Source organism: Hordeum vulgare, chromosome 6H (assembly GCF_904849725.1).
Source record: "Hordeum vulgare subsp. vulgare chromosome 6H, MorexV3_pseudomolecules_assembly, whole genome shotgun sequence".
NCBI classification, from domain to species: domain Eukaryota; kingdom Viridiplantae; phylum Streptophyta; class Magnoliopsida; order Poales; family Poaceae; genus Hordeum; species Hordeum vulgare.
Genome location: NC_058523.1, coordinates 536,246,979 through 536,261,326, shown reverse-complemented (window position 1 = coordinate 536,261,326; position 14,348 = coordinate 536,246,979). Strand labels below are relative to the sequence as shown.

Sequence of the window (14,348 nt, the reverse complement as noted above, 5' to 3'; positions counted from 1 at the left end):
TGCATGGCGACTTGCATCAGCTGGATGGACATCGGGTGCCTCTACAACGCATGCTTGCGTGTGAAGACGCGGATACGAGAAACACCATTTTGTACGCGGTGCTTAGCCGCCATTGCCGAGCATCTCCACGGACGCGCGCAGCAGTTCCTCCCAGTTTGAGCCGCTTCGGACCGACATCCTCTTTCACTCCTCCTACTCATCCTTAATCCTTAAGAATTAAAAATGATGAGGAAGACGCTGATGTCGCTCCCGAGCTTCTCCAGTTACTCCTTTGTAGCCACAAACATTTTGTCAAACCCTTGGTGTGCGTGAACTCCCCTGCACCTCACCTCAGCTCCGACCGCCCCTTAGATTCCCGCGACTGTCCATTTCTATAAGATGTTGGATGAGCTCCAATCACTCCAGTGCTCGCTCTAGACCGCTAATCCGTGCTAGTGCATGACATGACGAACAAATGCTTGGCGCTCACGGTGCTGCGTGAATAGGGTGAACGGCGACAGGAAAAGAGCCCACCCCATCCATTCCTCACGACCTTCATCGCCGTGAGACACGCCTCGTCCTCCCCATCGCTCCATGCGGACCCATGCAGTTAATGAGCGCAGAGAGTGATCCTGGCCGGGATCTTCATTTTCCTATCGTGACAAACTAGTCCAGGCCGGCATAGGGTCGAGATAGACCGGGATCAATAAGTACGTGATGTCAATTTCAAGGATTTAAAGGTTAGGTTTAATTTCAACAAGTCGTATGAGTTGAAGGTTTAAAACAGACTTCACTCGGCGCAGGCAGCAGCGAGACTGGAGACGTCGACACACGTCGCAAGCGTGGAAACGTGTGCGGGCTGGTCTCGCTAGGCGTCCGCAACAGCGAAGGAGATCGCACGCAGCGCAATCGCCTCCTCGCAAAAGACTTACAGTATCCACCGTCTCTCCTTCGCCCACACCCAACCCACCCACGACCCCCAAACCTAGCCAGCCCTCTCTCGTCCTCGTTCTCGTCCTCTCCTCTCCTCATGCGCCCCATCGCCGCCGCGCCATGGCCTCCCCCGCCCCGAACGCCGCCGCCAGGCAAGGCCATCGTGCCCTGTCCACGCCAATTCCTCTCCCCTCCATCTTCAACCTCCGCTCACCGTCTCTCTTTCCCCCCTGATTCGTCCACGCGGTTCGGCCGTCGCCAGATCTGCGCCCAGGCCGGACGAACAACGGCCGGTGGACGCCCCCCGGCGCTGGATCTTCGTAAAGGTGACGCCTTTATGCACTAATCGGTCACGTCATATAGGTTTCATCGCGATAGATCTATCTCTAGACGATTTGGGATCTGTGGATTTGGGCACTATTATTTTCTCGTTCCGGGGTCTCCATGCCCGATTCGTTCGTAAAGATGGGATTTTTACCTGCCGCGGGTTGGGATCTGCCTGGCCGCCGCTTTCCCCCATGGGTAGTTCGTTCTAGGATGGGTTGGATCTCACTGCGAGGCTGCCTCTCTCTGGCAAAATGTCAATTATGCGTGCCTTCTCAATGCCTGATTCTACAAAGCGCGTGCATTAGAAGGGTTGTTTCCTCTTCGAATCATCTATACTGCAATCATGTACTGTACGTGGTGCATTAGAAGGAGTCCATCTGTGCTTGCATTACAATGGTAGTAATTCATACAGAAATCATTCATTGGCCTGTGGTGAACAGATCCACTCCTACACTATACTTCGATCGCCGATCAATTTTCCCCGTGTGTTGTACTTATTTGGTACATACACTCCCTCTGTTCCTAAATACTTCCCCTGTACCTACATAATTGTAGTTGGGGAGAACTAGCTTACAATTATTTAGGCACGAAGGGAGTGTGAGTCTTTTTAGAGATTTCACTAGGAAAATACGTACGAAGTAAAATGAGTGAATCTACACTCTAAAGCATGTCTTTATACATCCGCATGTAGTTTCTCAGTGAAACCTCTAAAAAAACTTATATTTAGGAACGGAGGGAGTAGACTATTAGGCTAGGTAACTAATAGCCTAAAAAACGTCTTACAACCTGTGACGGAGGTGTCCGGAAATACTCGTCATAAGAATGGATGCATCTTGATTTTAGATGCATCCATTTTTATTTATTTGCTCGACAAGTTATTCCGGACGGAGGTAGTATTATCTACTCCCTCCGTTCCTAAATATAAGTCCTTCTAGAGCTTTCACCACGGACTACATACAATATTTTACAGTGTAGGTTCACTCATTTTGCTCCGTACGTAGTCCGTAGTGAAATCTTTAGAAAGACTTATACTCCCTCCGTCCGGAAGTACTTGTTGCACAAATGGATAGAAAACGATGTATCTAGAACTAAAATACATCTAGATACATCCATTCTTATAACAAGTATTTCCGGGCGGAGGGAGTATAGTATTTAAGAACGGAGGGAGTAACATTGATGATACCGTTCAGCAGGAGGGAGATATGTCGCTGCATAATAACTTGCTAGCAAAATATGTAAATCAAGAAAGGTTTATAGGAAAATCATGAAAAATCCTTTAGGAATTGCCAATTGTTGATTATTTTTGTTCTGTGATTTTGTTTCACTGCTTGCGCAACATGTTTTTTTATTTAAAAACTGACTTTAACATATTTAACATGCAGGAAAGTGAAGCATCTGCAGTGTGATGAGTACATGAGCTGCCTAGCAACAGAAAGCGGAGACTACGTGTCTCATGATGTGAATGGACAATACAGCCCAATATTCTTTATTGAGTAAAAGGTAAGCACTAAACTATTCAGTAACTAGCTTTCTGAATATTATTCTATAAGCTTTGAGAAAAGAACTAGGCAACAAAATAAAAATTCCTGATTTCTAATTAAGTGAATTTTTGCCCCTTTAATACTTATGTATTCTCATTTATGACAGTGGATTTTTGTCTACCTGAAAATTAGGTCTTACAACCCATGCATCTTAAGCTGAAAAGAGAGAAGGTTGAAGCCATGGTTACATGGGTGCTTGAAGATGGATTTTGCATGCATAAGGGCATCATGGGTTAACCCCGACATCAGCGATCTTTTTTGTGTGTGACTCTAGCAAGAACATCACCCCGTTCATTTGGTCTAAACAGTTCTAATTAATAAGAAGCATCTGACCAAAACAAACAAGGAACCATCTGATTTCAGGGTGGGTACCTGTCTATCAAGTAAGTACTATCTGCTGCTTTGCTGAATGAATTTCAGATTAAATAAGGGATCAAAATGTGGATAACCAAGGCAGTATGAGGATTAAAAATAATCTAAAATGATGCAATTGTTCTCCCCAACTACAAGTATTTAGGTACAGAGGGAGTATAATTTATGTAAAATGAATATGGTTACTAAGTTTGTTAAACATTAACTGCAGAGGAACTCGGAGCTAAAGGGCACTGAGACTATTGGTGTTACTGATGCAGTACGGTCCACCATATGGGTTGACAACAGAGGTCCTAGAGGTACTTCCTTGCGTGCTTGCAATTTTGTGTGATTTTTGTTGGACGATCAAACTGCTGGGCCTTAATGATGTACTAGGTCCGTATCGAAATATAAGACGTTTTGGTAGGTCATTTTATAGCCTACCATGTTGTGGCCCTGGATAAGCCATAATATCTGTTGTGCCTGTTGCAAAAGGTTGCCTAGTGTGAGTAGACTAGGAACCATCTTGCAAACTCCTTCGTGCTTGTTTGGCTCAAGTAGTCAGCGATTAGTTCCAGGCGCCATCCTGCCTTCTTCTAGTGTGTATGCTTTTCTGGAACATATTTAACTGTTTTCAAAAGATCAGTACATAATTTTAAATGAACATCAACATCACTAATGTGTGCTTAAATCTTCATATGTTTTTTATCAGCTAAGTACTTCAACTCAAAATGACATCATCACTTGTCACAATTCGGTTTAAATGGGTATCTACATCACTGTGTGTGGTTAAATCCTTTGGCTTATCTCATCCATTTGCATTAAGCTGTTGTATGACCAGACCTTTAAACTATCATACCATCACTAGTTATACCACCACTAGATTGTTCTTGATAGTTCACAGAACCATAGTGCAACTAAATGCATTTTGATGCATTTGCTAAAAGAAATAGAAGAAAATGTTGTTGTGTCTCGTTAATATAAGGTAGTGTTAAGTTCAATTTAAGTGCTTGTCCATATATGATAGGGAACAGTTGTTGATTGAAACTACACATTCCTGGACTGCTATTTTTCTCTGCCGTAAAAGCGAGCGCTAAATGATCCTATGCTGTGTGGTCCTGATGGCAGGCTTAAAGGCAGTGAGAAGGAGTGATGCTAATGCAGTTGTTGGTCAAGGTTTGCATAATTAAACCTGGCAAACCCTTAAATGCAGAATACATGATGGCGCGCAAGTACATTGTCAAATGGATTCTATCTAATGAATCACTACACATGAAAATATCTAATGAATCACTACGCAGGTAAAATTCTTGTTTACAGGATCGTGACCCTCGTTTATTGTCCATTTTCTTTGTTCACTTTTCCGTAGCTAAAAATATGCTCTGCTTTGTAACCACTCTCAGCCTAAGTTTGGTGTTCTGGTGGGTATAAATGAGTTCATTTTACTGCTACTGGACTAGATCTACTAGCTTGAATGCTACTCCCTCCGTTCCTAAATACAAGTCTTTTTAGAGATTTCACCAAGGGACTACATACGGAGCAAAATGAGTGAATCTACACTCTAAAGTATGTCTATATACATTCGTATGTAGCCTCCTAGTGGAACCTCTAAAAAGACTTATATTTAGGAATTGAGGGAGTAATATTGTAAAGTCATGCAACAGAATTTTTCATAGCACAAAATGGCCTTGGGTACTTGTGACTGCCACTTCTCAACAGACTATTCAATAGTAGCATATGCAGAGTTTAGACTATTTAACACTTGGAAACTTTAACAGTAAGCTGTATCATATGCAGAGTTTAGACTATTTAACACTTGAAAACTTTAACAGTAAACTGTAGCATATCCAGAGTTCAGGAAAAAGTAGAAGACTTCAACAGTAATTTGACGGTTGACGGTCTTTGTTATTCACGGAAAGGACCATAGGCATTCTGCCACTTAATTGCCATCACTCTAGTGTCGTCTTCCCATTCTGGAACCCCTACAAAAGTTAAGATTCATCCATTAGTATCTTTATAATAATACTTTTGAAACCACATTTTTCTTTTTTTTTTCAAGTTAAAACCACATTGTTTCTGTTTTGTTCCTTTTGACTTACGGTCACTTTTTGGCCTTGTTTGCAGGCCCCTTGCCCTTCTTATGTGAGGCTGCTCCCTTATCTTTCTGCTGGGACTGCCTTGCCTTCTTTGCTGCTTGTGCAGCCCTCTTCCTGGCTGCCTGGTCCCGGTGAAGTTGATCCTTAGCGCGTCTGAGCGCTTCCTCCCGGGCATGGTCATGTTGGTGGCGCTGGAACTGATCCAATGTGTAGTAGCCCCAGAAGCGGTGCCTCCTGCACCGTATCTCGTATTGTTCCGGCGGTCCCGCCATGCCTGCTTTCTGTTAGCAAAGGCGAAAAGTTTACTTTCTACAGATTTGAATATCATTTTCGTCCACATAATAATTGGGTATGGGTCTTAGAATAATCAATCTGCTGCAAATGTGGATAATGGTGATGAAATGCTGTTTATTACAGACTGGAACCCATCTATAGGTTGTCCCTGCAATTAGTACAGACTGAAACATACTCCCCCTGTCCGTAAGAATGGATGTACCTAGATCTAGATGTCATTCATTTGTGCGATAGAGTGAGTATATGTAGGGTCTCCTGCAATTTGTTTGTTAGACTGAAACAGATCTATCTATAGGGTCTCCTGCAATTTGTTTGTCAGACTGAAACAGATCTATCTATAGGGTCTCCTGCAGTTTGTTTGTCAGACTGAAACAGATCTATAGCGTCTCCTGCAGTAGTTTACTGCAGACTGAAATAGATGTATATGGTCTCCTTCAGTTTATTACACTGAAACAGATTTACCGGGTCTCCTGCAATTTACTGCAGACTGGAACTTCAGTTTATTGCTATTTATTACGGTCTGAGCAACAAATCTCGAAACCAGATATCATTAAGTTATTCATTCATATGCGATTGGGTATCTGGAAAATAAACCATATGCAGATTGAAGAAGGCGTTGACTAAATCGGGTCTGGCGTTGATTAAATCGGATCCGTACTCTTCGTATCGCAAACCCTAGATTCGATGATTAAACGCAGCAGAATGAAGAAGGCCTTGACCCAATCGGATCTGCCGTTGACTCCATGGGATCCGGCGTTGACTCTACCAGATACGCAGTCGTCGGATCGCAAACCCTAGATCGGGGTCGGGGTGGGGGTGGGGGTGGGGGGATGAAAGGTTCGCGAGATCGAGGTGGATCCGGGGGGATGAAAGATTCGCGAGATCAAGGTGGGGAAGAAGGTGGATCCCTACCTGCGATGGAGGCAGGTGGATCTGGATGTGGGAGATGGCGTCAGCGCTCCGAGCTTTCCGTCTGCGGGAGGAGGTGGCGTCAGCGTCGTGGGGTCCGAGCCGACCTTTCCGTGCGGGGGAAGGAGGCCAAGGTCTGACGTATTTCCCACGTATATGTAGGGTCGAGTTGATGACGCATGCTCTGCCTTTCTTATCTGGAGTAGAACGTGACGAAAGAAAGGAAGATGGCGTCCTCTTGCGCTTTTTTTTCCCTTGAAAACAATATAATTACCAGACTTTATTCTTCAGTCATCTACAAGCATTGGAGAAATAAAATCAGGGACATTCGAATCCCAAAAGCATGACGATCTAAGTACCAGAACAATTTTTTGCAAGGATATTATTAGCTACTTCATTTGCCTTTCTAAGAGCTAAGAGCAACTCCCACGGACCCGCTATCTTATTTATTGGATTTTTTTCAAAAGTACTACGTATTTTGTAGTAAATTTGAAAAGCATATATGAAAATTGAAAAAAAGTATATCAAAACTAGCACCCTGTCGGCTTTTGGTGGGCCGACGGGGGTCCTGTCGGCTGGTGGGAGGCCGAAGCCGGCCTGTCGGCCCACGGCTGGCCGAAGAGCCCCGGATAAGGAAGGAAGCACTCGTCGATATGGAAGCACTCCTCGATGTGGAAGCACCGTCTTTTGTTCGATCGGAGTAATATTTCATCCTATGTCCATAACCCGCGCATAGCAAACATTGTCTGGTTGCTCCACCAGCTTCAGATTGGTCCATATCGTTTCAGATGCGCTTTACCTTACGTCTGCCCCTCCGTGTTCGCCGAAGTCCAGGATCCGGGATGTATACTCTCTCATCATCGTTAACCTTGTTGAAATTGCCGACGATCCTAAACCCTACCATCTCACCTGTCCAGGCATTGAGTACCGCCTCTTTTGAATAGTACGGAGATACGAAGGAGATAGTGTCTAACTCAATCTGGCCACAGGCAGCCAACACATATGAGCAAGGCAGGTGCAACAACTGTGGTTTGTTGCATGTACACTCACAAGTTGGATAAAATTCCGTTCCAATTTTAAGCTCATGCATCTTCACCTCATTTGCAGAACCAAAACCATCAGTAGGAAGCTGAACCTCATACCTCCTTTCCTGGTTACGTATGAGCGTGACAGTGTGCTTTTTTTGCTTTCTTTATCTTCTGATCCATGTACTCCATGACACGGCTACAATAAGGTGTGTTCTGATTAACTGCAATATGCTTCTTTGCTAACTCGTGCCTTTCTCTGAAATATCTCAAAGTCCCATGGAATACACCCTCAACAATAGCTGCCAGTGGCAATGCTCTATTCCCACTGAGTATAAAGGTATACACCTCTGCAAGATTGGTTGTCATGTGGCCATATCTGGCTCCATGGGTGTCATGCAGCAAAGACCAATTCCTTGAGACTCTTTCTCTATCCACTCAGAAAAACTCTTTATTGCCTTGCCCTTCTTTCTCTTCGTATTAGGAGGGTCAATTGCTGGCAAGTCACAAAGACCTACTGGCTCCTCTAGCTCCACGATGAGTGCTGTTAATTTAACCTGGTCTTTTTCCATTTTCTTCCTAGCAAGGACATGCTTCTTAGTAAACTCATCTAGTTTTGACCAAATAAATTCGTATTTGCACTGCTGGTTCTGCTTGCATAACTTTTTGAACAAGTTCATCAACCGTTTGTTCTTGAACCATGAGAAAATTTTTGCACCCAAATGGCGCATGCACCACCGGCTTTGCAAGTCCTTCCAAGGTGTTGGCTCGTCAGCTGTTGGATTACTTAGTGTCTTCACGGCCTTTAATATACAAGGATGTTTGTCATGAATGACACACACGTTTGGCCGGTCCTTCACGATCGCAATTTTAACTTGTCGGAAGAACCATACCCGGCTCCGAAAGTTCTCACCCTCCACAAATGCCATGGCTAGTGGGATGATTTGGTTGTTCCCGTCCACACCAATAGTAGTCAGGATTTGCCCTTTGTACTGACCAGTTAGGAATGTACCATCCACAAACATAACATGAGGACAATGTCGGAAAGCTTCGATGCACAAACCAAAAGAGAAGAATACTCGTTTCAACACCTTGTAATCTGGTATAATCTTCAACCTCGTGTGTTGTATGTTAACATAAGTGTCGGGATTCCTCTCCTTCAGTATGTCAAGGAGACAGACAACATTATCATATGAGTCAAAGAACGTCCCAAACCTTTCCTCCATAGCCTTCTTCTTAACCCTTCAAGCCTTCCCATATGGAATGTCATAATTCCATCCGACCTTCACTGCTTTCTGGATATGTTTTGCTTCCATATGTTTCTTCTCAACTATCTTGGTGTATATAGATTCTGAAATGTTGAGTTGATAGTGACTTAGTAAATAAATCAGTAAGATTGTCGCATCATTTGACTTGCAAGATGCTTATTTTCCGCTTTTCTGAAGATTATGGGGGGAAAGTCACTTAGGAGAAATATGCTTAGTGATATTACTCTTGATGTATCATGTTTGCCTGTGTGCAACACATGCCGCATTATCCTCATAGATAATGGTGGGTGATCTCATCGAACCAATTCCACATGACTGTCGTATGCGGTTTATCATGCTGCGAAGCCATACACATTCACATGATGCTTCAGATAATAAAATTATTTCAAAATGATTTGTAGATGTTGCCACCAGAGTCTGTTTTAAAGACTTCCAAAATATAGCAGTACCACCATGTAGGAACACAAAGCTGATCTGTGATATCATATTATGGGGATCACACAAATAGCCCGCATCTGCATATCCAATCATATCAGAGTCCATATTTCTCTAGATCTGGAAAATAGACCAAGATCCTTTGAGCCTTGGATATATCGAAAGATATTCTTCACTCTAGACCAATGACGTTTGGTGGGAGCTGCGTTGTGTCTAGCAAGTAGATTCACTGCAAATGCAATATCAGGCCTTGTGCAATTTCCAAGATACATAAGCGCTCCAATTGCACTCAGGAATGGAACTTCACGTCCCAACACGTCTTCTCCATCATCCCTTGTCCTAGACGGATCTTTCTGTACGTCTAAAGATCAAACCACCATAGGAGTTTTAGATGGATAGGATTTGTCCATATTGATTTTCTCCAATATTTTTTGGATATAGGGAGGTTGGTGTACCATGATTCTTGAGGGAAGGTTCTCAAGTTGGATCCCTAAGCAAAATTAGGTTTTACCCAAATCCTTCATCTCAAATTCTATCTTTAGGTGATTGCATGCTTCATCAATGTGTGTTGTGTTGCCAATGATGTTGAGATCATCAACATACACAAAAATGATGCAAAATCCTGTAACCTTTCTTAAGAAGGAACTCATTGAGTCGGTTGTACCACATCCGTACCAACTGCCTTAAGCCATATAATGACTTATTCAGCTTTACACAATACATGTTGCGATTTGCACTTTTATTCGAGACAGAGGTTCCGTCACGAACCTTCATATACATGTCCGAATCTAGTGACCCGTAAAGATAAGCGGCCGCGACGTCCATCAACTGCATGAATAGACGATTTTGCACTACGAAAGATATAAGATATCGAAAAGTGGTTCCACTCATTACTAGAGAGTATGTTTCATTGAAATCAATGTCGGGTTTCTGCGTGGTTCCACTCATCGTTCTCATTCTATTTTGGAGAAAAAACCCATTTGAATCCTACAGGGGAAAACATTGGGAGGTGTAGGTATTGCTTTAATGAATACCTTTCTTTTATTAAGCGAGGCAATTTCTGCTTGGATTGCATCCTTTCATTTAGGCCAGTCCGAGCGCCTTTGGCACTCAATGATAGACCTTGGATCATGATCAGTGAGAAGGGTATCTTCAATCTTTTCAGCAAAATATATGTCGACACTCGTAGTCCTACGGCCAAATGATTCTCTAGAATCAACATAGTTGATGGAAATTTCTGCACCCCTAGAGACTCTTCATGATTTTTCAATACGATTGAGTGTGGGTGTTCTGATGTTCCAGCCAGTTTGTGCACACTGGAGCTAGGTTGTGGAGGTTGCCCTTTCAATGGGTGTATACTACCCATCAGGTGTTTGTGAACGTTGAGTTGATGTGCATTTACTGACTATAAGGTTTTTCTCCTCGATTTCCTTTGCTGCTTGCTAGAAGTTTCCTCCATGTCAGAGGTCATGCTACCCCCCTCTTTTTAGGAACAAAGAGTTGAGTGGTTTTTATCGGTACCTCCATTCTTTCTGGCATGTTTCTGGCCGGATTTAAGGATTTTGTAACACCTTTCACATCATTAAAGGAATCTGGCGGATTATTTGCAAGATGTTGCAAATTAATGATCTTTCGAACTTGAAGTTCGGTCTCATGGGTACGTGGATCAGAGGATGAAATGGCATGAGCATTCCAATCAATTTCCGGACATTCTTTCTGGTACTTGAAATCTTCCCCTAATGTCGAAAAATGTTCCTCATTGAATATGCAATCAGCGTGATGGGCTGTGAACAGATCCCTAGTAAGGGGTTCCAGGTACTTGATAAGCGACAACGATTTGTACCCCACATAGATCCCCAAATTTCTGTCTGGGACCATAGATGTCCACTGTGGTGGTGAGATCAGGATGTATGGAGCACATTCTAACTCACGCAGATGGGAAATGCTAGGAGGATTTCCACGTAACAATTCCAAAGGGGAAGAACTGTGATATGCAATTGGCCTCTATTGTATCAAGTCAGCAGCGTGTAAAACAGAGTGACCCCAACAAGAGGTTGACAAGTTGCAATTCGTCAACAAAGGCCTTTCAATGAGTTTAATCCTCTTGATCAATGCTTCAGCCAAACCATTTTGTGTATGGACATATGGAACAGAGTGCTGAACTTCAATCCCCAAAGCCGTGCAATAATCATTGAAATCACATGAGGAGAATTCTACACCGTTCTCCATTCAAATTGACTTAATTCGACTTCCAGGATAATGGGCCTGCAATTGAATGACTTGCCTCATTATCTTGACAGGATAGAAGACACACATGTGACCATCATGTAGATGCGTCAATCAGAACCATGAAATACCTGAAAGGTCAAGATAATGGATGAATGGGACCACAAATGTCTCCTCTATTTCTCTGTTGCTTTTTGCTCTCTCTGGTACACACATGCTGATAACGTGTTAGAGAAAAGTGAAATCTTTGATCCATTGATGTACAGGAATGTGCAACTTATACAAGGGGGAGACGCGACGACTTATACAAGGGGGAGACGCGACGATCCGAGAGGATGCGTCGGTTCGGTTGCGAGGGACATGCCCATGCGGGTGCAACTGCATATCCGTTGGGCAAAGAGAAATTCCCCTTAATTACATATTGTAATTTAATCTTAACAGAATCCACATCGCTAATATGAGGCAGCTACCATGTTGAAGCTGCTATAAATTTACCATGCTCAACCCATGCAATACAGTGGCTCCCGTCATAGTATTATCATAAAATGATACATCTACGTTGATTTTCAGCACTCCTGTGGCTGGCTTCTTCCATGCATAATTACGTACCATATGAAAGAGTGACCACAATTTCGTGTAAACATTATTGGATAAAGTTGAAAAAGGAATATGTGTGGAACGACATGATCCGCCGATAAAAAACTTGTTGGACATTTAGGATCTAGTCTAATTTGAGACATTGTTATACTAGACTAAATTTGCATGCTAAGTACAGATGATTTGTGTTGTTTTCTATCCAAACTTTGACGAATATCACTTGGTTTGCATGAATTTCGTTCGTTTTGTTTAAATGCGAGCTGAAATGTATCCGGTTCCGGTTGGATGGCGTCCTTTCGCATCTGTATGCCCCACTGGTTCCTTTTATCCATGGACGAATGCGAGATAAAATTTACTGGTTGCTGTTAGAGATGCCCTTACCATTGCAAGGTACACACTGAGTAGACAAATCTTACGTTTGATGATGTCATCACAAACGTTTCATAATCTATTAAAACATTGTCGTCCATTGCATTACTCATAGCATTTAAATGCAAATAAACATGTTTACAGACTCATAAAAGGATGAAATAAACCCTTGATGTAAATATTTGGCTCATATTTGACACATTGGGCTGATACGTTCAAAAAAATACCAGCACAAAAGAAAAATAGGTTCAAAACAAGAAGAAAACTAAATCCCCCAACTACGAAATTACAAGTCGGCCTACAAGAATATCGCAGTATGATTGTCACATCAAACATGGGCAAATCTAATCTGTTCATGCACGATGAACAGGAACCAACCAAAACGGCAAGCTCGATTGCTCCGCGATATCTTGGCACTGCCGCACCTCCTCAGTGTTCGTTCCAATGTCGTACACGTGGAGACACTTGTCGAACCCACTCATCCAATACAAGCTGTTGGAAAGCAACCCGAACTTGCTGGCCGGACACCATCCCGCCATGTTGCTTCTCGAGCTCAAAAGTATGGCCCGATCGCCGATATCGTCCACCCTGACACATCTTGATCCGTCAAAACCCATCTTGTAGACAGCTACATCATTGACCGTCCGCATTTCAAGGTCCGCAAAGGAAATCGATACCTTATGAAGCTCGCCGTCCAGATCCAAGAGGGAGGACCACGCATGCACACACTTCTCCCCGCTCGGAGGGTAGGTGAGCTTGATCCCCTTGGTTTTCACGGTGCTTAACGCCGGCTCCGGCGAGAACTCAAGCACGCCGTACTTGTTCGTCTGGATTGGGAAGTAAAACCTTCCGCGATATGGCGTTAGACCGAAGACGCACCTCTTTAGCCAGCTCCGGTGTTTTCCGATCACCACGAGCTTGCCTCCGAGATCATACTCGTACCTCACCCACTCCGGCGAGGCCGAACCGGCGTGGCAGTACCATAGGGCGGTGCTGTCGTATGGCTCGGGTAGGACCACGGTGCAGCCGTCCGGGCTGGTGGGATCGCCGGACAGCACGCAGTCGGAGCCCAGCGGCGGAGCTTGCGGCAACGACGGCAGCACGACGCGGCCGTGCTCCGGATCCTGCGGGTCCCACAGGAAGGTAGCCGAGGTATCCGGGTCACGGGCGAGCACCCAGCCGTGCGCGGTGACCCAGTTCTGCTTGGTTAGCAGCACGTCGATCTCGCACGGGCGGTGTGCGCCGTCGGCGGCGCCGTACAGCGTCGTCGGCCGCTCGTCGCCGTACTCGAAGACGAGGCACGGCAGCGACGTGTTCGCCATGGCGTGATTGGCCGATGGATGGATCCCACCCGATTCAGTCGCCGCGTGCGGTTCGTGATCGCAAGACGTGACACCTGATGATTGATGTTTGTCGATGAAACACCCGGCCGGCCGGTGCCTTAAATAATGCTGTAGTCGCGCGAGAGGCCCACCTGAGGAATCCGAGTCGGTTTCACAGACCGACGTGGCGTAGTACTGGGTGTTCCGAGTCTCAATCAGTCTGGTTGTAATGGGTAGTATATCAAGCATATGATACTAGTCTATGATACCACATTCGTAATGCATAGTATCATATGTTAGTATTATATGGTAGTTTATTTATTGACATGCAAGACACATAGTAGCACATCATTTAATATGATATGGTATCATGATATGATACTCAACCATCTCTTTCTTCATTTAATTCTATGCCACATCATTGAAATTGCCTAGTTGGCGTAGTACTGGGTGTTCCGGGTCTGAATCAAAACTGTTGAGATTTAATTAATCCATATGTTAACTAAAAAAAATCATTATACCTATCCGCTATACACAAAGGACGCGATGTCTCTTCACACCATCGCGTCTGGATGCATCCCCTTAAAACTGTATATATACTTATACTCAAGGATTCAACTATGCAACGATGCCGCATGCTAGTGTTTTCATGGGCGACTCCCATGCATATGCACCT

The 14,348-nt window shown here is 44.0% G+C and overlaps 1 protein-coding gene and 1 long non-coding RNA gene across 4 annotated transcripts; one reads left to right on the top strand and one right to left on the bottom strand.

Annotated features, from left to right (window-relative positions):
• The first annotated feature begins 926 nt into the window (after positions 1 to 926).
• LOC123404677 lies at positions 927 to 11,973 on the top strand. 3 transcript variants are annotated; one of them, XR_006611890.1, is made up of 7 exons: positions 927 to 1,238; positions 2,622 to 2,739; positions 2,913 to 3,163; positions 3,364 to 3,451; positions 4,260 to 4,432; positions 4,964 to 5,121; positions 5,256 to 5,982. It is a non-coding gene; the product is annotated as an uncharacterized LOC123404677 (long non-coding RNA). The 3 variants fall into 3 exon arrangements; XR_006611891.1 differs by lacking the exons at positions 4,964 to 5,121; positions 5,256 to 5,982 and adding an exon at positions 11,651 to 11,973; XR_006611889.1 differs by lacking the exon at positions 4,964 to 5,121 and having other exon boundaries at positions 928 to 1,238.
• A 445-nt stretch (positions 11,974 to 12,418) lies between these two features.
• On the bottom strand, positions 12,419 to 13,672 carry LOC123405792. The gene has a single exon (XM_045099345.1). It carries the CDS (start codon positions 13,670 to 13,672, stop codon positions 12,704 to 12,706), a length of 969 nt encoding a protein of 322 aa, XP_044955280.1. The 3' UTR covers positions 12,419 to 12,703.
• Between the last annotated feature and the right edge of the window lie 676 nt (positions 13,673 to 14,348).

What these genes read in the sequence shown, in the direction of transcription:
- LOC123405792 (XM_045099345.1), bottom strand. Translation starts at nt 13,672, where the DNA reads ATGGCGAACACGTCGCTGCCGTGCCTCGTCTTCGAGTACGGCGACGAG.